Source organism: Gracilinanus agilis, chromosome 3 (genome assembly GCF_016433145.1).
Source record: "Gracilinanus agilis isolate LMUSP501 chromosome 3, AgileGrace, whole genome shotgun sequence".
Lineage (NCBI taxonomy): Eukaryota > Metazoa > Chordata > Mammalia > Didelphimorphia > Didelphidae > Gracilinanus > Gracilinanus agilis.
Genome location: NC_058132.1, coordinates 12,143,691 through 12,170,799, shown reverse-complemented (window position 1 = coordinate 12,170,799; position 27,109 = coordinate 12,143,691). Strand labels below are relative to the sequence as shown.

The 27,109-nt window shown below is 36.9% G+C and overlaps 1 protein-coding gene across 1 annotated transcript in view; it reads right to left on the bottom strand.

The window, feature by feature from the left end:
- Positions 1–6,436, bottom strand: part of LOC123240744 (zinc finger protein OZF-like) — a 31,141-nt gene extending 24,705 nt beyond the window's left edge. The window contains exon 1 of the mRNA XM_044668457.1: positions 6,355–6,436. Coding sequence (XP_044524392.1) covers positions 6,355–6,436 — 82 coding nt within the window. The remainder of the gene's footprint in view (positions 1–6,354) is intronic.
- Positions 6,437–27,109: the final 20,673 nt, after the last annotated feature.

Sequence of the window (27,109 nt, the reverse complement as noted above, 5' to 3'; positions counted from 1 at the left end):
AGAGAGAGACGAGAAAGAGGAAAGAAATAAGGGAGGAAGAGAGACAAATGAGAGGGAGAAACAAGAGAGAGAAAAGAAGGAAGAGAGAGAGGAGAAAAGGAAAGGAGAGAGGAAAAGAGGGAGAAGGAGAAAGGGAGAGAAAAGGGAGGGAGAAAAAGAGAATAGAGCAAAGGGAAGGAGGGAAAGGAAGAGAGAAAAGAGAGGAATAAAAAGAATAGAGAGACAGAAAAGAGAGAGAAATAAGAGAGGGAGAGAAGAGAGAGACTAGGAAAAGGCAACCATTTTTCCATCATTTGTTTCAGTAAAAATAAGTCAACCAAAATTTCTAATATTGCTCTAGATCAGTGATGGGCAAACTATGGGCCTGCAGGCCAGATGTGCAGGCCTGAAATGTTCTATCTGGCTGTGCAACATTATTCCTAATCTGACAAATACAAAGAGTAGGATACAATACAATGAAACTTTAAAGAGTTGCCTTAGAAACAGACTGACAGATGAGCATTTCCTTTCCTTTGGCCCCCTCTTTAAAAAGTTTGCCCATCATTGCTGTAGATAATAAAACAATCATTGCACTGAGATCCTTGGAGAATCCCACACCTAGGGGAAACACTCATACCTTCAATGTCACTAAAATCCCTTCCCAACTATCAATTGCTCAAGGTTAGAATATTCTCCTAGATTTAATTCGAAAGTGCAATTAACATAAAATAAGAACTAATTAAATAAAAACTATTACTATTAAACAATCTCTTTCATGTACCTGGGATACCAAATGGCTACCTTCCAACTCTCAAAAATCCCCTGATTTTGAATCAAATAATAATAGTTATTCACATTAATCTTACACTCCATGAATGCCTTTAAAGGTTCTGATATTTCATGTTCCTTTTATTCCACCATCACCACAGAGTAAAACTGTAATGATGGATTTCAAGGGTTAATTTTCTGGTACTACCAATCATTAATTACTATTCATGCTGAAAATAAAATATAACATAGATAAAAATTGTCCTTAACTATTTTGAGTAACTTAGATGCAATCCCAAACAACATAATTGTTCTATTAAAATGATAAAAAAGTTTGTTAGCCTTTAGTTATATGTTAAAACAGCCAGTTCCATAGCAACTGAAAACTGAAATAGGGCAAAACTAATCATATTTCTTAAAAAAGAAAGAATCTAAGCAGAAGCAATTTGGGCAGTCCTTGATGTTCTAAAGCCATATCTATAACAATTTTTTCCATCACAGGCAGCCACATTCTCAAGTCCCCAGTTCTGTTCAATTCTTCCCCTTTAAGGACTGGGGATATTATTTTATTTTATGTATTCCAAACCTAGACAGTTCTCATAGTCAATGTCAACAACTCTCAACCAAGAAATCAGGTTTTGAACTAAAGGCACTTTACCTTGTTCACACAAAAATTCCACATCCTCAATGATATCAAGAGGACTTTTTGGAGTCCCATTTCCCTGAGACCTGTAGTTCTGGCAGAAGAAGAGACAGGGAAGGATGATTCCAAATGAGGGCAGAGGCTGGGGGAGTTTTTATAAATAGTGTCAGGGATGTATCTATCAATAAAAGGGGAGGAGTCAGAAAGTGAATGATTGAGAGATATAAAGAAAAAAAGGCTAGACCACAAAATGTTTTCAAAAGGAAAAGAATTCACTTAAAGAGCTAGAATTACAAGCAGATAAATCAACAAAAAAGATTCTAAAACTAGGACTGATGAATACTAAACACTCGTAGATTATAAACTCTCTTAAAAAGTACAACACAAAGGAAAGTAAACCAATGCCTGATGAAACACAAAACCTGTGGAGTCCAAGAGGTTGGGTAACAACTAAACAACAGTGATGATTCAGGAAAGAAGTGAAATCTAAGTGAAGAAATAAAGTATAAACAAATGTCAGTGTAAATAGCTATTAAAATGGAAATAATGCACTCAAGGAGCACATTAGAAACAATCAAATCAATGATGGTGTTTCCACAAATACATGAAAGAGAAGATTGGAGATTTGAAATCCAAAAAGAGATTACAATAGAGGAAAATCTCATAGAAGAGAAGCACAAGGCAATAACATTAAGAAAAATTCACTTGATCTCAAAAGCAAAAACCATTGACCTCAGGCAAGATGTACAAAGACAATTTTAAAAAAGTCTTTATTTTCTGTCTTAGGAACAACTCTGAGACAGAAGGGCAAGGGGATTAAAGGAATTTTCCCAGGTTCAAAAGTGTCTGAGGCCAGATTTGAACACAGGTCATCTCAACTCTAGGTTTAGCCTTCTATCAGCTGTGCCACATAGCTGCCCCATACAAAGACAATTTAAGGCATAGGTCTCCTAGAAGAATATGATGAATAAAAAAACCGATCCTGATTCTGACCCCATAATATAGAAAATTCTAGAATTTGTGACTATGAAAGAATCTACAGGTCCTTTCCAGGAAAAAAAAATTCTCTGATTCAAACTCCAAAGCAAATTAGTAGCTAAATCTAACATTTCCAACAACAAACAACAAATTGTTTTAAAAGAGTTGAAAGAATTTCAAAATAATTAAAGGAACTTAAAATATCACAAGATTAGCCTGCATACCATATGAACTACAGAAGGAAATGTAATGTTATTTTCCACCAAAAGGAAAAGAGGCTTCAAATATAATCCCAAATGAGATAATCTGCAAATGTGAGCCTAATCATCAATAAAAAGATGAATATTAAGCAAAAACCAAGGAATTTGAGATATTCCTGACAGAAAAACAGGTGTGAAAGGAATAATGTGAAATAATGGCAAATAGCTCTCCAAAAAGAAACACCCAAAAAAGATAGGTTCAATTTCCAAAGAAAGAATAAGTAAAGAAATAAATTAACCAACATTGAAAGTTTGTTATTTTTTAGAACAAGACAATTTGACTTAAAGGTAAAAAATTAAACATGCTCATTAAGAGAAAATTAAAATTTGACAAAGAAGTGGAATTTAAAGAAATGGAGAAGAGAATTTGGAGAAATGAGCAAAAAAAAAAATGACCATGGACTAAACACTACAATCCCTTCATCTTATGAATCAATAAATTTTATGTTGTAAAATTACAGGATGGGAGGGTGGAAATGGAAAGAGAAGAGAGAATCAATCCATAGATGAAAAGGAAAAGATTGACAACTCCTACAATGACTTATCAAGAAGAGTGCTCATAGGAAAATGGGAGAGGCTGAAGGGAGAGATGGATACTGGAATGGAAGGGAGGTCTCAGCACAATAGGATAGCACACATTGGAAATGAAGCGGATGTTTTTGCTGGAAGATAGGGACCTTATGATGGGTTTTATCTGAGAGGAGTTGGTGCCCCGGAGAGGAAGAGTATTATGCTTCCAAGGAAAACATCCCCCCCCTCACAATGAGTGAAATGCAAGCTGGCACCCAGAAGTAGAGAAAAAAGAGTCATGAGGAGAAGGAATAACAAGAATTAGAATAAGATAACATGATTGGGGACATGGGGTCTAATGGGCACTAACTGCCCTTATGATACATCCAGAAGAAAGGCACCACAGTAGGAAAGGAAAATGAGGCAAGGTCTATAAAAACAATTATCATAGAAACTTGTTAGAAGAAAGGAGTTGAGGGCAACTGAGGGGCTCAGGGAATTGAGAATCAGGTCTAGAGACAGGGGTTCCTGGCTTCAAATTTGGCCTCAGACACTTCCCTGCTGTGTGACCCTGGGCAAGTCACTTTACTCCCATTGTCTAGCCCTTACCACTCTTCTGCCTTAAAATCAATAATACATAGTATTTAATTCTAAAACTGAAGGCAAGGTTACAAAATAAAAGAATGAAAAGAGGAGTTCATAATCTTCTAATTGAGAAGCTTTAACCCTAGGAGAAACAGAAAGAGATGAAAGAAGGAGCAAATAAGAATCTAGACCATGAATCAGAGAATAAAAGTTCAATATAGACAGAAAGAGATTGAGATGATAATTAAGCAAAGAAATTCTTAGAAAAATGCCCATATAAAAAGTCCAAGAGAAAAGAAATAGGTGAGGAGCAGAGAAAAATGAAAGTTTTAAACTAACTGTTTAATTGAGGAGGAAAAAATAGGAAAATGTGGGGTAACAGATAATTAAATCAATAAAAAGAAATCAATAATTTAGGCAAAACCCCCAAACTAGACAAAGGGATGACAATCAAGATGAAGGGTGGACGGAAGAGGTTATGAAAACAGCATTTCCTATAAGTAATTTGGCAATCAAAAAGACCATGAAAATGGCAAGCAAAATTAAAAATTTATTCTTTGATATAACTAACAAAATTGATAAGCTTTTGGCTAACAAGATTAAAAAGAAGAGGGTGAAAATCAAGTGAATAAACATTTTTTAAAAAACAAGTGAGAATAAGGATGAAGACAAGAGAAACAAAAAAAAAATCTAAACCAAACAAATACAGTTAGACACCAACAAAATGAAGAACTCAAAAGCAAAAGAGGACTATCCATAAAAATACAAAATACACAATGTAACAGAACACCAAATAACCATTTCACAAATGGAAAATCAAATTGGTGTAAAGGAAAAAAAAATTCCAGGTAAATTTACAGGAGACTACAGGCTGAATATATAAACCTTAGAAGGAAAAGCAGGAAGTCAACTATAACACAATAAATATCATTAGCAATTATTAATGTACGAAATTTCAGGGTTAAAAATTTTCCACAAAAATTACAGTAATTTATACAGAAACTCATTCACTAATCATGCCCATAGTACCTTGCTGGCAGAGTTGTGAGGATTAAATAAGATCATATTTATAAAGTGCTTAGCACAATGCCTGGTGGTAGTTGCTTATTCTCTTCCCTTCACCAAGATCAATCTGGTATTTATACTAGGGAGGCACAGATAGCTTAATATTAGGAAAATAGGGGTAGCTGGGTAGCTCAGTGGATTGAGAGCCAGGCCTAGAGACGGGAGGTCCTAGGTTCAAATCTGGCCTCAGACACTTCCCAGGTGTGTGACCCTGGGCAAGTCACTTGACCCCCATTGCCCACCCTTACCACTCTTCCACCTAGGAGCCAATACACAGAAGTTAAGGGTTAAAAAAACAAAAACAAAAGGAAAACATTCATCTTAAACATATTAAAAAAATGGAAACATCCAAACCCACAGGATTATCTGAACAGATTCAGAACAAGTCTTTGACAAAATACAATATTCATTTATGCTAAAAACCCAACAAAGTACAGCCTTAGAGAAATCTTTTTAAAAATGATAAAAAGTATCTTTCTGAAGCCATTTTGGGTAATGGGACAATATGAAATTTTTTTCTAATAAATACAGAAATAAAGCAGGAGTGCACACTCTCTCCACTATTATTAGACCTAGTTCTTAAAAAGTTAATAGTAGCAAAAAGAGGAAAGAGAATAAAACTATATAGACAAAAAAAAACCCAGATAATTATTTTTATTTGCTATTTTACTTACATAAACCTAGGAAATCAGCAAAGACAGAAGACAGAAATGGTCACAATCAATGGCTTTGAATTTTAGGTTACAAATTAGTCTGCAAAAATCAGTGGCATTTTTATATAGTATCAAGGAGAAAGTAATAAAAGTAAAATATTATTCAAAATAACTACGAAATGCCAAAACTAACTGGAAGCCAGTTCATTTAAAGAATTCAGTATTTGTATAGATCAAATTACAAAACATTTCTTAAAAAAATAATTTAGCTGGGGAACAAGTTAGCAATAATAGCTTGGTCATGCTATTATAATAAAAATAGAAATTTGGCTAACATTAATTTAGAAATTTAGTGCTATACTAATGTTGGGGCAGCAAGGTGGCACACTGGATAGTGCCAGCTCTGAAGTCAGGAAGACTCATCTTTCTTACTTCATATCTGATCTGACACTTATTAGCTGTGTGACCTCAGACAAGTCACTTAACCTTCTCTGCCTCAGTTCCTCATCTATAAAATGAGCTGGAGAAGGAAATGGCCAACCACTCTAGTGTTTTTGCCAAGAACACTCCAAAATGGGTCAGGAAGAATTGGGTAGACATACACACCAACAAAGCAGTGAAACTAATACAAAAATACTTTACAGAGCTAAACAAAATAATGATAAAATGAAATGGGAAGAACAAAAGATCTAGAATTTCCAGGGAAATAATGAAAAAAAAAAAAAAAAAGGTAGGAGTGAAAGTCGAATGGCTCTTCTGGACCCTGAACTTTATTATAAAGCAGTCATCACTGAAACCATTGAGTACTGACTAGAAAATAGAAAATCCGATGGATGGGACAGACTAGAAGAGGCAGAATTCGAAATAACTGAACTCGGCACTCCAGTTGGCATTAAACTCCAGGGTTACTTACCTAGCCGCAGAGGATTCCCTATTTGACCTCTGTAATAACACGCACACTCTCTCTCTGTGGAGGCATCACTTTCGGTGCCCATCTCCCGGCCAGAGTCTTTGTACACCTGGCGGATGGTCTCTCTTTTTCAGGCTTCCCTGGAGTTAAGTTATGGCCGTTACGTTTTAGTAGCGGCACACCGGAAAGCCCAAGTCTCCAGTGGACAATGGGGGATGGAAGTGCCCAGTGCGGACAGGGTCCCCTTGCGTCTCGGGGGTTATTTGGTACCCCGCCAAATTGTCCTTGGTGAGGGTCAGCCTTCCGTCAGTCACTAACTGGAGTCAGCCCGGAGAATGCCAAGGCTTCTCCTCGTCCGAGGGCCCGGGGGGCATCAAAGATACCCGCGTCTCTGGTTTCGGTCCTGGCTCCTCCGGATTTGGGTAGGTGGGGGCATCATGCACAGGGTGGGCAGGGTAGCACCCTCCGCCCCTTCTTCTGGGGACCCAAAGCCAAGCCCTTGAGCAGGAGAGGTGCTCTAGGGTTACGCTGGCCAGCGGGAAGCATCCTCCGCGTGGAGCTGCGGGCACGTAGCGGGCATGAGCCAGCCCCCTCCCCAGCTTTGCGTGGGTGGAAGGGGGGGGCTAGAGCGTGTGGTGTAGACACAACTCAGGGACGCTCAGGAGTTCAGGCCAAAGAGGCTCTCGGTACCCACGGATAAGCCCAGGTCTCCCCGCTGTCACCTGGGCGGTGGCGTCAGCTGGCATCGGTCACCTCCACCCCCCCCCCCCCCCCCCCCCCCCCACCGTCCGGGGAGCCCTTCTGCAGCTGCTCTCAGGGCCCACCCCGACCCCTGCCGAGCTTTACGCAAGGTGACGTCACGGCGTCCTCTCCGCCCAGGAGGGTCCTCCCCCCGGGCTCACTCTGCAGCTGCTGTGGAGAAGCCAGAGAAGCGGCTGCTGGCAATGCGCCCCGGGCTAGGGCGAGAGCCACTTATGGGCACCCAGCAGGGGCTGGTCTTGGGGGGTTGGGGGGGAAAAGGGGCTCAGCTCCTGCCCATCCTGGAGCACTAGCAGGAAAAGAGCACCCCGCCCCCTGGATCCCCGCTGCGCCGGAGGGCCCCCGGCACCCTCACTCCTCTCTGGGATCCCCGAATTCCAGCGCACCCCCTGACCTCTCCTACAGACTGGAGCTGGGGTGGGTCGTGCTTTTCAAACCCTGCCTTACCCAGGTCCCTGCCTCCTCTCTACTTCTTCCCCAGCTCTTAACTGCCTGGCCCAAATGCAGGGCTTCTCTTTTAGCCTCTCAACTTATCTCAGACCCCTTCCCAATTCTGGTCTCTCCGGGGCCCCCTTCCCTGCCCCAGACTCAGGATTCTGAGCTCCCCCCACCTCAACCTCCGGCTTATCCCCATAAGGGATTCTGTCTCTCAGCTTCTTCAGCCTTCCCTAGACATTCCTCCACCCTATCCAACAAGTAGACTCACTTCTTCCCAACTTAAGCAGTCCGATGTCTAGACCCTGCCTGGGGGTGCGGGATGGATGAGGGAGTTCATGGAGAGCGATCTGATTCTGAGCAACTCATAAAAGGAACTGTCTGGAATCAGCCCAACTGGGTCACCAAAGTCCCTTCTGCCTCTTGGATCACCAAGTGAGCAATTTGGGATGGAAAGGAGAACAGGATATATTACGTTCAGATTTTTGTTTTTTAACATATATCTTCTGTTTTTGAATCAGTCCTAAGTATTAGTTCCAAAAGAGAGCAGTGGTAAGGGCTGAGCAGTTGGTGTTAAGTGCTTTGCCAAGGGTCACACAGCTAGGAAGTATCTGAGGGCAGATTTGAACTCAGGACCTCCCACTTCTAGGACTGGCTCTCAATCCACTGAGCTGCCCCTTTGGAATTTCTAGTTGTCAGACCTAATCTCATGTTGTCTCTTGGCTTGAGTTTTAGCCCCCAAGGAAGGCAGGACCAGTTACTCTTATCTTTATGAAGACTTCTCCCTCAGTAGTGCCTTGTGGGGTTGGCTAGCCTCCTTTCTTTCAGGGGAAAGGAAAGACCGTTTTCCTTCTCTTCCACTTATGGATTAATCTCCTTCTCCAGCTCAGTCTGCTAAGGATTTAGACTTGGCAGAAGACTGCAGCATAGAGCAAGAAGGAATGACCCCTGTGTCCTGGAGCAATTCCTGCCAGGTAAGTGTCCACAGACTTGACAAACATCAGCTTAAACGGACATTTCCATTAACATGGAAGAACTGCTAAAAAAGTTTGTATCTTAATCTATCAATCTTGATTATACATAAATGATTTCTTAAAAAAATAAATTTAATACAGTACTAACAGCATTGCCTTGCCTGTCATTGCTCCCTTCCAATTTTGTGTCCAATCCCTCTCTTTCCATTTTTTTATACATCTAGTACCACCCCTAAAGTTTCTTGCCCTCTTCCCCTTTTTAAAGCTGTCTTGTAGAAATTAATAACTACACTTGACACATTAGTCTTGCCTAGACATGCCCTGACCAGAGTGCTGAAGTTTTCCCAGTTGTTGAAGTCACTGTGGGAATTGTCATCTTGGTTCTGTTCATTTCACTTTGCCTTATTTCATACAAGTCTTTTCAGGTATCTCTGAATCTCTCCCATTTATAATTTTTTTTAGGGTTCATAATATTCCATTTCATTCACTGAGCATATTTCATTCTGCCTCAGATCTACTCCAGCCCATAACCAGACTAACAAAGATCCAGCCTGTGGTCAAAGATGTCTAAGGGAGAGCCCAACATCGACCCCCAAATATAGCTAATTCCTCTTTGGGAAAGTTCTTAAAGAGGCTTTTACTGAAATCGAGACTAAAATTGCCTTTTGAGGGGCAACTTTGACCCTTTCCTTGTCTTGTTCTCTTTGGTCAAAAAGAACAAGTTTAATTCTTCCCAACACATAAACCACTTGAATATTTGAACCCAGCTTTCATTTATCCCTATGTAGGTTAGTTGTTATTAATTTCTCTTCTGACCTCCCCTTATTTTGAACTTTAGAGTTCCTTATCCTGTCTCTACAAGACAATTCCTCATTTTTATTTGCTTCCTTTGTTTCTAGTTCTTCTATATTCTCTACGTTTTATGGTTAAAATTAAAAGTTGGTTGATGCGTTCCTTATGAATCCATAACTGTGCTTTTTCAAATGGAAAGAGTTTCTTTTTGAGTCTTCAGAAGTTCTTACTTGAATATAAGATTAATAACCATAATAGCTGGCTTGTCTATAGCACTTTAAGATTTGCAAGCCCTTTGCAAATATCCCATTTTATCTTCACAACAACCTGGGCAGGTAGGTGCTATTATCCCCAATTATAGATGAGGAAAATGAGACAACCAGAAGTTATGTGACCTTCTTAGAGTGACACAGCTAGTAAGTGTCCTAGACCATATTTGAACTTGGGACTTCTTTGGCTTCAGGTCTGGGATTCTATCCACCATATCAACTAACTGCTTCAAAGATTATCATTTGTTGATCCTAGGTTGATTTTCTTTGTGAGATATAAGGCTTCTGGAATCCTACATACTTATTCCCTCCCTCTCACCCTTCCCTTGAATCCCTTGCAATTTGATTTCCCCAGATATAAAGTTCATGTCAACCTAGGGCCATATTTCCCCTCTCCTACCAAAAATCCCAAGAAGAATTGGTCACTTCCTTTCAGGGTTCCTATTATTTCCTATTAGTGAACAACCAGTTCTACTCTGTTAGTAAGACTCATTTACAGTAAAAGTTCTCCCACTTGTTCCTATACCTTTTGAATGGGGAAATTATATTTTTTCCTTTCTGAAAAAAAAAATTCAATTTTATTTTCAGTACTGAATGCTCTCTTTCCCTTTCTCATCCATCAAGAAGGCAAGAAAATAAAACCTCATTATGAATATGTATTGTCACGTACAACTAATTTTTGCATTAACTGAAAGGAAGGCAGAATGGAGGGAAGAAGGAAGAGAGGGAGCAAAAAATGAAGGAAGGAAAGAAGACAGATTTTAATCTGTACTCTTAGTCCATAAGCCCCATATCTAGAGGTGAATGGCAGGTTTCATCATGAGACTTTTGGAATTGTGGTTGGTCCTCGTGTTGATTAGGGTTACTAAGTCTTTGGGACAGTCAGGAGGTGCTTTGGATAGAAGGCCAAGCCTGCAGTCAGGAAAACTCATTTTCTTGAGTTCAAATCTGGCCTCAGACACTTACCAGCTGTGTGACTGTGGACAAGTCACTTGATCCTGTTTGCCTTAGTTTTGTCATCTGGAAAATGGCAAGCTATTCCAGTATCTTTGCCAAGAAAAACCGAAATGGGGTTTTGAAGACTCAGACATAACTGAAACCATTGAACAACAAAAGTATTTCAAAGTTAATTATCTTTATGATATTGCTGTTATTATATAAATTGTTCTCTTAGTTCTGTTCACTTCACTTTGTATCAGTTCATACACTTTCCAGGTTTTTCTGAAGCCATCTCTTTAATAATTTCTTAGAGCCCAATAATATTCTTTAGGGTTAACATACCATAACTTATTCAGCCATTTTCCAATTGATGGGCATCCCCTCAGTTTCCACTTTCCATGGGAAGAGCTGCTATGAACTCTTTTCTCCTTTCCTTGATAGCTTTCTGTTATAGATCTGGTAGCAGTATTGCTGAGTCAAAGAGTATGCATGGTTTAATAGTTTTGGGGGTATAGTTCTAACTTATTTTATAGAATTGTTGGACTAGTTCACATCTCCACCCATACTGCATCAGTATACCTATTTTTCCACGTGCCCCCCTAAATTTGTTATTTCCCTTTTTGGTTGTCTTAGCCAATCTGATGAGAGTGAGGGAGTACCTCAGAGTTGCTGGAATTTGCATTTCTCTAATTATTACTGATTTAGGGCATTTTTTCATGTGGCTATTGAAACTTTATTCATATCCTCTAATCATTTATTAATTGGGGAATGACTTTTGCTCTTAAAAATTTGACTCAGTTCCCATAGGTCTTACAAGTGAGACCTTTGTAAGAGAAATTTGCTACTGTGGGAAAGGAATTCCCCTCCCCATTATGTTGCTTTGTCATCAACCAGGGAACTAAAGATCCTTTACCATTGAGATGTGCAAGCATAGAGAAACCCTCAGAGAAAGTAAGTTGAAACCAACAAGACAGGAAATTGATCCCACAGGGGTGGTTGCCAGGCAAATTAAGGAACTATGATTGGTTCCTGAGATGTGATGTGGGAGAGCTAGAGAGTGGAAATAATTGCTTATAAGGTGAGACAAAAGTCTCTCTCTTTCCTCTTCTCTGAAGGAACCACTGTTGATCATGAGCTTCAATCCACTAAATGGCAAATGGGATATTAAGCTAAGCAACTCTTTACCTCTTTCCTACATTTCCCTATCTTTACTATCACTACTTTGATGTAATAAACCTACTAAAGCTACTATAAGCCTCATAATTTAATTTTAACTATTATACTACTAAGACTCCCTCCCCCATTTTCATAATTTATTTCTAATTTTAGCTGCATTACTTTTGTTTGTGCAAAAAAATTATGTAATCAAAATTAGCCATTTTAGCTCATGTGAACCTTTCTTTCTCATTTTGTCATGAATTCTTCCCCTATCCAAAAATCCAACAACTAATTTATGCCATATCCCACTAATTTGCTTATGAGGAATGACACACTTTATGTCTAAATCATGAACCCATTCTGAGATTATCTTTGGATATGGTTGATATGGATATGTTAGATATGTGATATTGTATATGTTGATCTATGTCTAATACCTACTAGCTTATTTAAAAATTTTCTCATTGGTTTTTGTTGAATAGTGAGTTCTTATTCCAATAGTTGAGATCTCTGGGTTTACCAAATATTAGGTTGTTGTTCTCATTTGTTTTTATATATTGTGCACCTAATCTGTTCCACTCATCAAATTATTTAATTCTTACCCACTACCAAATTGCTATCATGATTATATTGCTTTGTTATCTAATTTGAGATCTGGTACTACTAGATTCCTTCCTTCCCAATTCTTCTGATGGAAGGGAATAAACTAAGATATTCTTGACCTTTTGTTCCTCCAGATAAATTATATTGCTAATTTTTCTAACTCTACAAAGTAATTCTTTGGTGTTATGATTAATATGGGACTAAATGAATAAATTTAGGTAGTTTTGTCATTTTTATGCAATATTATTATTTTTATTATATTGGCTTAGCCTAACATGAATTATTAATGTTTTTCCAATTATTTAGTTTCTTTATGTGAATAGATACTCTTTCTTTACCTATTTTTTCAAGCACCTTATGAAGTATTGGAATTAATCGTTCTTTAAATATTTGGTAGAATTCACCTGTAAATCCATATGGTCCTGGGATTTTTTCCTTTGAATTCATTTATAGCTTAAAGAAACCCAAACAACTTACTTTCTTAGAATTGGTACTAATTTTCAATTCCAAGGCAGAAAGAGTGGTAAAGTCTAGTTAATTGGGGTTAAATGACTGGCCCTGGGTCACACTGCTAGGAAGTATCTGAGATTTGAACTCAGAACTTCCCAATTCTAGGCCTGGTTCTTCATACACTGAGCCGCATAGCTGCCCCCCCACCCCCCGTATTCATATAATCCTTGTATATGTTTTGGCAGGTATACTCCAAGGGATTTTATATTGTCTGTAGTTAAATGTGATTTCTCTATCTCTTCCTACTGTATTTGTTTAAAATATACAGGAATGCTGATGATTTCTGTTGGTTTATTTTATATCCTTCAATTTTGTTGAAATCTTAATTGTTTTTCAATTAGGTTTTTGCTTTAGAGTTCATTTAAGTAAACTGTCATATCCATTGCAGAAAGGATTTTGTTTCTTCTTTGCCTATGATTATTTTTTCAATATATTTTTCCTGTTTTATTGCTATAATTAGCATTTTGAGTAGAATGTTAAATTGTAATGGTAAAAATGGACCTCCTTGCTTGTACTTACTGGGAAGACTTCTAGCTCATCTCCATTATAGATAATCCTTTCTTTTGAAATCAGATATATATATATATATATATATAAATATACTACTTATTTTAGGGAGAGCTCCATTTATTCCAGTGCTTTCTAGTATTTTTAAATAGGAATTCATGTTGTATTTTATCAAAAGATTTTTCTGCATCTATAAAAAGTTATATTGTTTTTTGTTGTTAGTAATATAGTCAATTATGCCATAATTTTCCTACTATTGAACTAGCCCTTTTATATGTTCTTTGTGATATAATCTTGTAGTTTCTTTGAAGAGGGAACAAGGAAGAAAAGAGAAGGAAAATCATCAGAGGATAAGATGGTGGGAAATATATAGTTAGCAATTGTAACAATGTGAATGAGATGAACTCACCTATAAAATGGAACCATAATATATTAGAAACTAGAATTTAACAATATGTTGTTTACAAGAAAAAATCTTGAAACAAAAAGATATACATAGAATTACAATATAAAAGGCTGGAATAAACTCTATTATACTTCATCTGAAGTAAAAAAGCCAGGAGTAGAAATCATGATCTCAGAAAAAGGAAAAGCAAAAACAGAGCTAATTAAAAGAGATAAAAAAAGGAAACAATATTTTGCTGGAAGGTATTTTAGACACTAAATATATACACAGAATGGCACAGTATTTACATTTTTTAGAAGTTAAATATATTATGAGAAGAAATACATAGTAAAAGAGTAATGTTGTTGAACTTTGATTTATCCCTCCCAGATCAAGATAAATCAAACCAAAAAAATGACTAAAAAAATAGAAGTTAAGACCTTGAACATATTTTAGTAAAGTCACATATGCTAAACCTCTTGAGAATGCCTAATGGGAATAGAAAGAATACTCCTATTTTTCAGCTGTACATGGTACAGTCACAGAAAATGATCATGTATCCATGCACAAAAACTTCAAAAACATGACCAGAAAAGTAGAAAATATCAAATGCATCTCTTACTGAGTATAATTCGATAAAAATTTCATGCAATAAAATCCTTTCTAACAAAGATTTAAAATTAATTGGAAATGAAATCATCTAATTCTAAAGAACAAATGGGTCAAAGAGCAAATTATAGAAACAAACAATAATTTCATTAAAGCTGATGATGGCAATTAGACAACATACCAAAATTTGAGGGATCAAGCAAAGCATTACTTAGTGAAAATTTTATATCTCTAAATTCTTTTATCAATAACAGAGAATAATCAGATCAAAAAATTTGACAAGCAGATAAAAGCCCTTAAAATAAACAAATTAAATACACACAATTTATAAACAGAAGAAAAATTCTGAAAATAAAAAGAAATATCAACAAAAAAAGTTTAAAATTTCATTGAAGGAATAAATAAAATAGGAACTGACTTTAACAAAAACAATAAGAGAGATGCCACTCACTAATTTGATTTTTTAAAAAGAAAGAAGAATCTATATTACCAGCATCAGTAAAAAAAAAAAAAAAAAAAGATTGAGCTCACAATCAATGAAGAAGAAATAAAGCCAATTATCTGGAGTTATTTGACCCAACAATATGCCAATAAAATAGAAAAATCTAAACAAAATGAATGAATAGGTATGACCTTTGGCAATGTCATTTGAACTCTCTTGGACTCAGTTTCCTCCTCTTTAAATTTAAGAGGTTAGATTAGATAAATTCTAAAGACACTTCCAGATCTAAATTCGATGGCCTTTTCTGTTTCAGGAATCAGTGACATTCAAGGATGTGGTTGTGGCCTTTACCCAGGAGGAGTGGTGCCTTCCAGATACTTCTCAGAAGAAGCTGTACAAGGATTTCATGATAGAGAACTCCTGGAGCATGCTTTCCCTGGGTAAGGTCAAGTTGCTTTTCTAAACCACCTCTACCCCAGCTATTTCAATTCAGCCATTAAGGGGAATGTCTTTACTCCTCTATCACTTCTCTTCCATCCCAACTACCTAGTGTACAATGTTTCAAGCTTCCATCCATTATTAAAGAATAGAAATTCCTCGTCTCCCTTTATGTTAAAGACAAGATTCTCCTGCTTCCCATTCTTCCACAAAAAGTCTTTTTTTTAATTCAATAGGAAGCTGGGAGCTTCATCTATTGCTCCCTGAACTCTCTCCTTCAGATTCCAGGGAGCTTCAGGTCAAAGATTAAATCATTATTACAGGATCTGAAACTTAGATCTGACATCACAAGTTACCTGGTCTATCTCCCAAGTGGACCAAAATTTCCTCTCTGAAAACCTCTTTGATGTCAGATCTAAGTTTCAAATGCTGTAATAATATTTCTTGGGGGTGAGATGGGAAAACAATTAATTTTGTAATTACAAATGAGCTCCATTATCTTTTCCCTCCTCCCCTCCAAGAGTTCCCAGTAAAACTAGATAGATCCAAAAGGATGCTTGGCACCACCCTTTGGACCTTTATAGCATCTTCCCTGGCCCTGAAAAATGGATAGGATTAAATTCTGAAGTTCTCTCTGTCTTCAACACTTTCCTATTTATCATGAGCAGGACTTCCAGTTCCTGAAGAAAATTTAATCTCTTATTTGAACCAAGGGGAAGCACCAGGGATTTTGGAAAGAGAAGATTCAATAAACCAGTTCAGGCAAAAATGAGATCAGGAAGTTCAAAGGCTGTTATCTCAGGAAGTAGGTATTTAAGAAGCAACTAAGTTGATCAGTGGATTGAGAGCCAAGCCTAGAGATGGGAGGTCCTGGGCTCAGATCTAGATTAGACATATTCTAGTTGTGTGACCCTGTGTAAGTCACTATCTCTTACCACTCTTCTACCTTGGAACCAATACACAGTATTAATTCTAAGACAGAAGGCAGGAGGTTTTTCTTTTTAATGTAAATATATAGAAATGCAGGGCACTCAGAAATGCAGGGAACACCTCAAAGCTCTCAATGACAGCTGAAGATCACTAAGGCTGTCTACTTTCAGCTTTTTCATAGACTGTTCTTATCAAAAAAGTTACTTTCCTGATTCCTCTTGCCTGATATTTGCCTGCATTCTTGGAGAAAGGAGTTTGTGATATGACACAGACATTTTTCTTTCTCCATTTCTAGGGGTTTCCATTGTCCCAGAAAAAGGGAATGGGATAAGCATTTATATAGCACTTACTGTGTACTAGGCACCATGCTAGGGGTTTTACAAATATTATTTCATTTGATCCTCAGAACAACCCTGAGAGGTAGGTGCTGTTATTATCCCCATTTTAAAATTGAGGAACTGAGACAAATAGGGAATAGGTGACTTTCCCAGGTAAGTGGGTAGTAAGTGGCTAAGGGCAGATTTGAATTCAAGTCTTCCTGACTCTAGGGACAGTACTGAATCCACTGTGCTACCTGGGTGATTCAGAGACAGTTCTTTTTAGTCATTTCCCCTGGCTGTTCAATGATTGCACTAATGTTCCATTTCCTAGAAGGTCTAAGATAATTTCCTAAGCCCTAAGGGTGACTTAAGAGAGATGTTCACTGCCTTCAAGGCTTTAGAGTCTTGTTAGAAGAATGAAATATAGCTATGGAGTCATGTTTGTCCCCTTCTATGTCTGGTTCACATGGCTAATAATCTCATCAAGTGCTTTAGGAGCAGATAAAATGTTAGGAGAGCAATGACATTTGATCAAATGGATGCAGATGAAGTCCTTTGCAAACTTCAGCCAAAGTAGAAACCTCCTTAACCAAAGGATTCCTACTGGAGAAAAGCTGCATAAATGTAAGGAATGTGAGAAAGTCTTCAGCCAGAGGTCATTCTTTATTGCACATCAAAGAATTCATTCAGGCGAGAAACCTTACAAATGTAATCAATGTGGAAAGGCTTTCAGAAAACTAACATTTCTGTACATCAGTGGATTCATACTGGTGAGAAGCCTTATAAATGTCATGATTGTGAGAAGGCTTTCAGTAAGAGACCTCCTTAGGCATCAGAATTCTCGTCCTGGAGAGAACCTACCTTATAAATATAAAAATACTTTAAACCCCCCCCCCCCCCAAGTTGCTTTATATGAAAGTTTTTGAGTTGGAGAGAAGCTCTAGACCAGAGGCTTTCAAAGTATGGTCTCTGAATCCCTGAGGATGCCTAAGACTTTTTCAGGGCACTGATGAAGTCAAAACTATTTTCTTAGGATTCGAAACTACCACACCAATGCAACTACCAACAATTTGGAAATAGGTCTTGATCAAGGACACATGACAAAACCAGTGGAAATGTGCATCGGCGGGGGGGGGGGGGGGAAGGGGAAAGTAGGAGCATGAATCATGTAACCATGTTAAAAATGAATATTAATAAATAAATATGTAAATTAAAAAAACCTATTTTCTTAATATATATAAAACCCATATAATTGCTACCCACTTTATTTCTTTTGATTAATTTCTATTCTTATTCCCCAAACCACAAAATTGCATTTCTTTATACCCAGCAGAACACAAATTGTATTCCCTATGAAAATATTAATCTCCATTCTGTATCCCTTGCTTGGTATATAAAAAACTTGGCATGTTGTTTTCAAAACTTTCTTTTGTCTTTGCTGCTTTCTATTCTTTTCAGTGAATTTTTAAGGATTTTGGTTCTTTTACTTATTCTTTAAAATATTTTTTATGAATCACATTCAAAAACAATTTTTGACATATGTTTTAAAATTTTAGTTTGTTTTCAAAATTTCTTTAAATTTAAATTCCTCCTTCCCTCCACTTCTTGTCAATGAGAAAGAAGGCAAGCAATTTTATAAAGGTCTTATCTGTTCAGTCATGCAAAACATTTCCATATTAGTCATACTATGAAAGAAAACAGTAAAAAACCTTCAACAAAAATAAAAATAGCATGCTTTGATCCTCATGCAGATTTCATCATTTCTTTCTCTGGAGGTGGTTAGTATTTCTCTGTGCATTTTTAATGAAATGTTTTAATGGCCCTTTGATTTTTTGATATCTCTATTGCTAAGTTTGGCCTTCCTTGTGTCCTTACTTCCATCTACTGAAAACTGAAAGGGAAAAAAATCTCTTGCCACAAATGAGCATAGTCAAGTGAAACAGATTCATGTGTAAAGATATGTCTCTATTTATATACGTCTTGCCTCTCTGATGGGAAGTGTGCAATATTTCATCACAAGTCCTCCAGATATATGACTGGTCATTGCAATGATCAGAGTTCTGAAATATTACTGTTAACGTTTCTTTACAATATTGTTCTTATAGAAATTCTTTTCTTCATTATGCTCACTTCACTCTGCCTCAGTTCTTACTACCCAGAAATCTCTGAAGTCCTCTGTCCCCCATTTCTTATAATGCGACAGTATTCCTTCAATTTGTATACAATTTATTCAGATATTACTTAATCAAGGGTCATCTCCTGCTTTAGATTCTAATTTGATTCTTTTCTATTTTAATCCTTCTTTTTGGAACAGGAAGTTTGTTTTTCTTGTGGCCATTCCCTTCCCATATTTTCCTCGTTCCCTCTTCCTGCCTGTTTCCCTTTTGAGTTTATTTTCCCACAAAACTCTATGTATTTGACTCCCCTTTGACCATTTTAGATGAGTGAAATTCATATGACAATAAATTTCCCCCACCCCTCCCCCTATGTTTGTATATACTCTTCTGCACTTGTAATATGAAAGTTAGCAATTCCACCTCCTTTTCCTTTTTTCTATGTTTGTTGTTTTATATACCTTCACTTATTTGCATCCTCCTAAAATCCCTGAAATAGAGGGGACCCACCTCCAGTTGCTCTTGTTTTCTTCTTATTTAATTCAATACCATTTGCTGTATTAAGGCTCTGAAGGGATTCTTTTTTTTCCTACCCTTTTCAAATGTTAACAGTACATCATCATACGGCCCCTGTGAATTGTACAAATAAATTTTCATTTCTAGATGTCTTTTTTTTTTAAACCCTTGTACTTCAGTGTATTGTCTCATAGGTGGAAGATTGGTAAGGGTGGGCAATGGGGGTCAAGTGACTTGCCCAGGGTCACACAGCTGGGAAGTGGCTGAGGCCGGATTTGAACCTAGGACCTCCTGTCTCTAGGCCTGACTCTCACTCCACTGAGCTACCCAGCTGCCCCTCTAGATGTCTTTTTTTTTTTTTTAATTTTTTTTTTTATTTTAAACCCTTAACTTCTGTGTATTGACTCATAGGTGGAAGATTGGTAAGGGTAGGCAATGGGGGTCAAGTGACTTGCCCAGGGTCACACAGCTGGGAAGTGTCTGAGGCCGGATTTGAACTTAGGAGCTCCCGTCTCTAGGCCTGGCTCTCAGTCCACTGAGCTACCCAGCTGCCCCCTCTCTAGATGTCTTTTAACTTTTTTATGTCTCTTACCTCAGTACCCAACACATAGAGGCATTTAATAAATATCTATTAACTGATTCTTTTGTTTATATTTTAAACTTGCTACTCAATTCTGGTGCTTTGAACAGGCTTGCTTGGAAGTCTTCTCTTCCATTTAAAATCTTCCTTTCTGTGAAAAACCATGACTGGGTCCAGGAAGAAGCTCTTTAAGCTTGTAAAACACTGCAGCTGGACTCTTGTTACCCCAATCCTGCCAGCTTTGATATGTTGACCACTGAGCCTTAAGTTGAGACTCTCTAAGAAATGCTTATCTTGCAGTTTTATTTATTTTTATTTTTAAAATTAAAACCTGGTATAGTATTATAATATTTAACATAAAAGCTGTGATAACTTCAGTTAAGAATCTGTCCCAACTTTATTTTTGAAATAGATAAAATTTAAGTGTTATGAATAAAATTAATCTTGGAGATGTTATACTAAATTTATAAGTATTCATTAGTAAAAAAGAAAGAAAGAGAGAAATAAGGTTTCCAGCCTTTCTAACTCAAAAGTTCCTGGCTGGGTTACTTCTGCTTCATCAGGTCCTAGATTCTCCAAGGGCCCAGCTAACCACATGGTCAGGCCAGACACATTAAGGCCAGCCAAGGAAGGGCTTAAATTCAGGAAGGGACACTGAGTTCCCAGTGGGGAGTGGTCCCTGCAGGGTGGTCTCTGCTGCACCTACCAGAGATGGCTTACAGAGGTAAGCACTGGCTCACCATAGAGAGAGCTCCTTTCACAGACCCCCAAAATGGCAGAAAACCTGCCTGTTTCATGGGATAGCTTTTTAAACTCAGTCTAAATCAGTGATGGCAAACCTTCAGAGGGGCTGATGATGTGAGAAATGTTTTCAGGTGCTCAGGGAGAGGTGGAGCGGAGCAATCCCACCTCGCATCCCTCTGGCTTTCTAGTAAGGAACACTGGCAAACTCTGTGCTGGGGCAATGGTGAGTGTGCCCACAGAGAGGTCTCTGAGTGGCCCCTCTGGCACACATGCCATAGGTTTGCCACCACAAGTCTACACTCTTACCTAAGATTTTTTTAATTGGCCAGGATTTCACTTCAGTCCCTTCATTTCACATTCTTTGACTTCTGCCAGTCAGGAATCAATCCTGCCACATGGGCAAATTAAGACACATGATTCTGTGGATTATTCTGTTATTATTAAAAATGATGAGGGCCGAGATCAAAAGGAAGAATAGTATTTTAATAAAAGCCATGCTGATAGAGATAAACTGACCATGCGCCTGTAAGAAACCTATTCCAACCTCACCCTCAGCCATTTACCTTTCCTCCCTCTGTGTGCGCTCAGGTAGCTAAAAAAGGAAGTTCCAAGTCACTTCCCCCTATTTTAAAACAGTCCCTCACCTTGAATACGTAATCCAAAACAGGAAACCCATTGGACCACAGGAAATGTAGTTTTAAGGACCCCCACAGGTCCACAGAAGTTTGTCAAACACTATATTGAGGTTCAATCCTTTCAAATAGAACCCCAGGTGATTTGAACTAACACAATTCCAGGATCTTGTGGTCTTCTAGATATTTAATTCACACATAGGCTCGCTAGTACCATCATTGCAAAATTATAGAAAACTTAGTAGGACTGGTCTGAAACATCCTATTGTGCTATTGATTGTCTTTTTTGTGTCTGTGAATATGAATAGCTAGGGAGGCTTTTAGTTTTTATCTGTATAAAAGGTGGTGACCACTACCCAATAAAGCTAAACCTGTAGTGTCCAGTCTTTCCTTTCCAACAGGCAGGGGAAGGGTTTGTATTTCAAGGGTTTGTATAAGTTTTGAGAGTTTCCTGTTGGAAAAAAATTTTCTAAATTATGCCATGAGAATTTTGGACAAGTGTTTCCAACATAAATAGAGGCAAAAGTTCTGTTAGCTGTTAGGAAACCTAGATTTGGTTTGGTTAACAGCTATTTTAAATTTTGGTTATTAGGTTAGTTGAAATTAGTCTTAAAATGATTAGGCACTGTAAAAATTAGTGCTAAGATTAGAGGTGTGATTACTTGAGTGTTCTGTGTGGCATTATTTGATACATGTTGTATTGGAGTTATTTGGGACAGGTCAGTTTTCTCTTTTATTGTGGATTAAAAGCAAGGCGTCCAGCCAAATTGTCCATCTACAAAATCTCATCCAAAGTATCCAGTTTAAGAGAATGGTAATGGTAAAATAGTGAGAGAGTTGGCGGCTGCAAAGGAGGGCATGACAAATTAGAAAAGCCCACCTGAACTAAAATGTGCCTCTTAATTGCATTGCTATTTCCATTTTCCTGAAAAGCCCTGGAGTTAACAAAAAGATGTAAATTTGTGTTTGGTAGCAGTTGTTATCAATAACTCTAGAGGATGAAGTACCTGGCAGCTTTCCTTTTGCCTGCTCAGAGGTCTCCCTCTGGTCCCTCCTAAGGACTTCAAGTGGATCACACCCTGCCAGTCTGAGATCAAATTCCCTAAGCCAGCTTGGAGACAGGGGAGGTAAGACACCTCATTTGAAACAAGTCAGAGAGCATTTGGGGGATGATTGACAGGACAAATATTGGCCCAGCTCTTTGAAAGGAAATAAGAATGAGGTTATAGGTGTGGGTGAATGCAGATTTGATTTGATGCTAAAACAAAATCATGTTGTGGCCTCATTGACAGTAAAATGTGTTTTCTTACCCAGTAGAATAAATAGTTTTATTGAATCATGACTCAATGTAAATAATAATGATAAATATATTGCGTCTTTCTTTAATGAAATCTAATGATTTTTTCAATGAAATGTAATTACTTACTATTAGGTAATTTTTTACAGGGTTTAAAATATAATAAAGCAATTCTGTGTAAGATCATTTGAAAATTTTGTAATAATTTTTGTTGCATATTTAAAATTCTTAAATACTATTTTTGATAATATATAATATGGTAAATGATTGTAAAGATGTAATATTAAAAGGTCATTTTTCTTTGATTTGGACATTGTTAAATTATAAACTAAATTCTTAAAAGAAATTATATATTTGGAAAAGTTATGATGTAATTATCATCCCTGTTAATGATGTGTTGTGATATTCTATAGCATTTTGATTCTAAATTCTAATTTTGAAGCATTAAGTTTTATTCTGAAATTATTTGGCTAAATATGGAAATGATAAATTAATCTGTTAAAGTCATTGTATAAATTGGATATATATCTATAAAATTTTTATTTATTTATTTATTTATTTTAAAAACCCTTACCTTCCGTCTTGGAGTCAATACTGTGTATTGGCTCCAAGGCAGAAGAGTGGTAAGGGCAGGCAATGAGGGTCAAATGACTTGCCCAGGGTCACATATCTGGGAAGTGTCTGAGGTCAGATTTGAACCTAGGACCTCCCATTTCTAGACCTGGCTCTCAATCCACTGAGCCATCCAACTGCCCCCTGGATATATTTTTTAAAGGAGAAGACTGAAGAAATCGTTTAAATCCTCTTGTTTTCTTGAGATTCATAATATCCGTTAAGATTCTTATCCCCTTTTCTCATTATAACTACTCCTTGACTAGAGAGAGAGTAAGTATGGTGGGGGAATAAGAATTATTTTATACTCCTTGACTAGAGAGAGAGTAAGTAAATAAGAATTATTTACAGTTTTATTATGAATTATGAAGCTATCTCTGCAGAGGAATTATAATCTGGAATTTTCTATATGTACTGTCTGGCATTTTTAGCAACTGGCCAATATTTTTCTGGAGTTTGCGACATTTCACAATCATTTGGAGTATAGTGAATCTGTAAGTTTATATTGTAATTATTCTTATGACAAATCAGTAGTATACCTTGACTGATAATTGTTCTTGAAGAAAATAGCAATAATTTATAAATATAGCAGAAAGAAGAAGCAAAATAGCAATACATTATAAATGATAATGATTTTGCTTCTGAGGAAAAGCTTTGGGATTTTAAAATATGTTCCTATTCTAAGTTCTTTTAGATTTAAGAGTCTGACCCTTCAACAATCCCATCACTCCTTCTTTAAAGAGAATTGCTATGTACTCCTGCAGTCTTAGGTCTGTTGCTGAGACTCAAGGAAACAACTTTATGGAAATGAAGGTAGGATTTCCTTGATTCTTACTGTGAACAAAGATATTTAAATTCTGTGTCTGGTTTTGGCACCTTAGAAATGGAAATGAGATTTTGTGTGGAAGTTGACTGTGGCTCTTACCCAAAGCCAAACAAAGCATTCTGTACCTTTACAACCTATTTTGGTGCAGTGTGCATTTTGTCCCTGAATTCTTCTCTTATTACAAATTCCTCTTAATAAAGGCATTTGATCAGTGAAAGACATGAACACTATATTAAGTCTTTGTCTCTTAGTTTAGAGCTGAAATATCTATGCTATTGGTTAAAGCCTATCCAAACTGAAATTGTAATTTTTTAAACATCCCTCTATACAATCAACTAAACAAGTATTTGGCCTTTTCATCTGTCTACTTACAATGCTTCCAATATCCTGGAGTGGTACAATTAGGGAATGACTTGGGAAAATCCAAACCATGATATAATTCCACTGTTTCATAAGATTACATTTGTAACTTTTTCTGTTTGAGTGAGAAGAATTGTGTGCAATCACTTATCTTAGAGAAAAATGATTTTTGTTCTATCTTTTGTTATTTCTAAGTGACATCTTGACTTGTTACTTGTAATACTAACACTTGTGGATGGGATATAATCTGCAATGTAGGCAGATTACCCAAGGGTACGGAGAAGGTCTAAGAGCATTACTCTGTATAAGTGTAATATCTATTTTATTTGAGCATGGTTAGAAACTGATTATGTTTGACTATAAATAAATTGTTTGACACAATGTAGAAAAATTTGCCTAGCTTTATAAGAATCCAATCCCAAGTCTATTGTTATAATAGAAGAGTAAGACTTTTTTTGGGTAACTTCATTTATGTTACCATCAAACCTGGACATAGAAGCCTCATGTTTGTAAAGAGCAAAAGAGTGAAAGGAGAAAGGGAAGGATCAAAAGAGGAAATCAAAATGGAGGGCAATACACAGATGTTAATCATAACTGTGAGTGTAAATGGGATGAATTTACCCATAAAATGGAAGTGGATAGCAGGGCAGATTAAAACCAGAATCCTATCATGTGTCATTTACAAGAAACACATTTGAGGCAGGTAGACACACATAGAGTGAAGGTAAGAGGCTGGAGCAGAATCTATTGGGCTTCAACTGAGACAAAGAGTGTTGTCATCTAAGGTTCTTGCAGAAGAATGAGATCCATAGCAGAAACTTATCCTCCTGAAAGGGGATTGAAAACCAGCATTTAAGAAGATTAAAATAAATAATAACAAATGATGAACAATAACACAATAACAACTAATGGAAGTGAGACAATAATTGAAGTGAAAGTTTTTGAAGAAAGTAGAAAAGGCCAAATGATTACTTTTTGTCAAATGTGTTTCTAATTGTTTCTAAGATTGTTTCTTGGCCTTTTGGTTAAGATCAAGTGTAGTATCTAATTGTTTCCAAGGCTTTGAGCATGTTTTAATCCAAGCTGCAAAAATTGGGCATATACCAATTGTTTTTGACTAGAAAAGCTATCTCTAAAGATGAAATCCTCATAGATTCTTTCAAATTTTCTTTCAGTTTATTATTGGAAGTTTTCCAAAGCGGATATAACTTGATTCAGGCAGATATAAAGGACAGCAAAAAGTATAGGAAATGTAAATTCTTCAGTGCAGAGGTTCATAATTAGATATACTTTATATTTGTAAAATTGGAATCCTAAAGTTTGAGTTAGTTCTTTCCATCTGAACTAACTACTGGCAATACAAAATTGTAGTGACTGTGTTAAATTGAATTAATATCTATTTTTCAAGCAATTTTAGGGAAAGATGCTATCAGTGACCTGGATCTGGTAGAAGCAGATCTACCTGAGAAACTCCTCTGAAGGTCAGCATAACTCCAGATGGCCTAAAAGATGACAGCATTTGGATATCACCCCAGGAATCAAACTGCTGCATCATGAGACTTTGAGTACTTGGACATAATGGACTGGACAGTGGGGGTTGAATTGCTTATCCCTTTTATGTCTCTTCTGTATGCTGTTATATTGTTTGTTTTTAAGACCTTTGTATCAAAAAGGGGAGTACTCCCTAATGGCTCCCTGTCAATTCATCTTTCAAAAGTCTATTCATCTACAAAAAAATCAATTCATCTACAAAATCAGGCTTGTTTTACCAACTACAGCTACCATGTTAACCAACTAATTGCTTGTTTTATTTGATATAGATTGTCTTTTTCCGCAACCTGTTCTTTGAAGTGTAAGTCATTACCTTCTAATGGTCTTTGAAATTTCCTTTTACTCATCTCAAACACATAACCAAAACTTATATAAATTACCTTAAAACTGATACTCAGAGTTTATAGACTTATAGATAAGCATTCACTTTAGCTTGCATCCTGAGTATAATAAAGTACAGTTTTCTATCTCTGTATCATTGAATTGGTCCTAGTCAATGGACTCCCATGAAGGGATCAACCAGTTTGGACCAAGCTCATTTTCCAGTTCCACAGCCTTCCAGTGCATAGAAGGTGGATTTCATTTAGGGAGAATTCTGGTCAGGAAAACAATTGGTTGGTAAAGTTGCAGTCCCACCCAGAAAGTCACAGACATATCTCAGTGTCTTGTATATTTTGTTTATATTGTTGGATTGTCTTTCTCTCATGCCTGTGTGATCTATTAAATATAAGACATTGAACCCTGAAGCAATCAGCCAGGCAACCACATTGATATCTTTTCTTTGACATGCAAAACACAATTCCATATTGGTCACTATTGTAAGAGCAAACTCATTCCTAACAGAAACCCAAAATAAAATCATAAATACATTGATGTGAAAGATAACTTCAACAGTTCTTTCTCTGGAGGTTGATAGCATTCCCTGTCATAAGTCTTTCAGAATTGTCCCAGATCATTGCATTGCTGAGTAGTCAATTTTCACAGCTAATCATTGTCTAATATTGCTGTTATTGTATATAATGTTCTCCCACTTCTGCTTCTTTCACTCTGCATCAGTTCCTGCAGATCTTTCCAGCTCTTTCTGAAAACAACTTCCATATCATTTCTTATAGCACAATAGTATTCCATTACCAACATATATTACAATTAGTTCAGTCATTCACCAATTGAGAGACACAATTTTTTTTTGTACAAGTAGGTCCTTTCCCCTTTTTTCTTATCTCTTTGGGATACAGACTCAGAAGTGCTATTACTGGACCAAAGGTAATGCACAGTACCATCTTGATATCTTAATGAAGAAGGTGCTGTGATTCAGGACTTGAATGCAAGGACTTGGTTGAGGAACTTTGTATTCTAATGGAAGGTCCACCTCTATTTTTCTGGGTGAATATCTCGTCTAGGCCTAGGATTGTTCTTAACTCTGTTCTCCTTCTCATTCCCCTTAGGCAAATAAGCA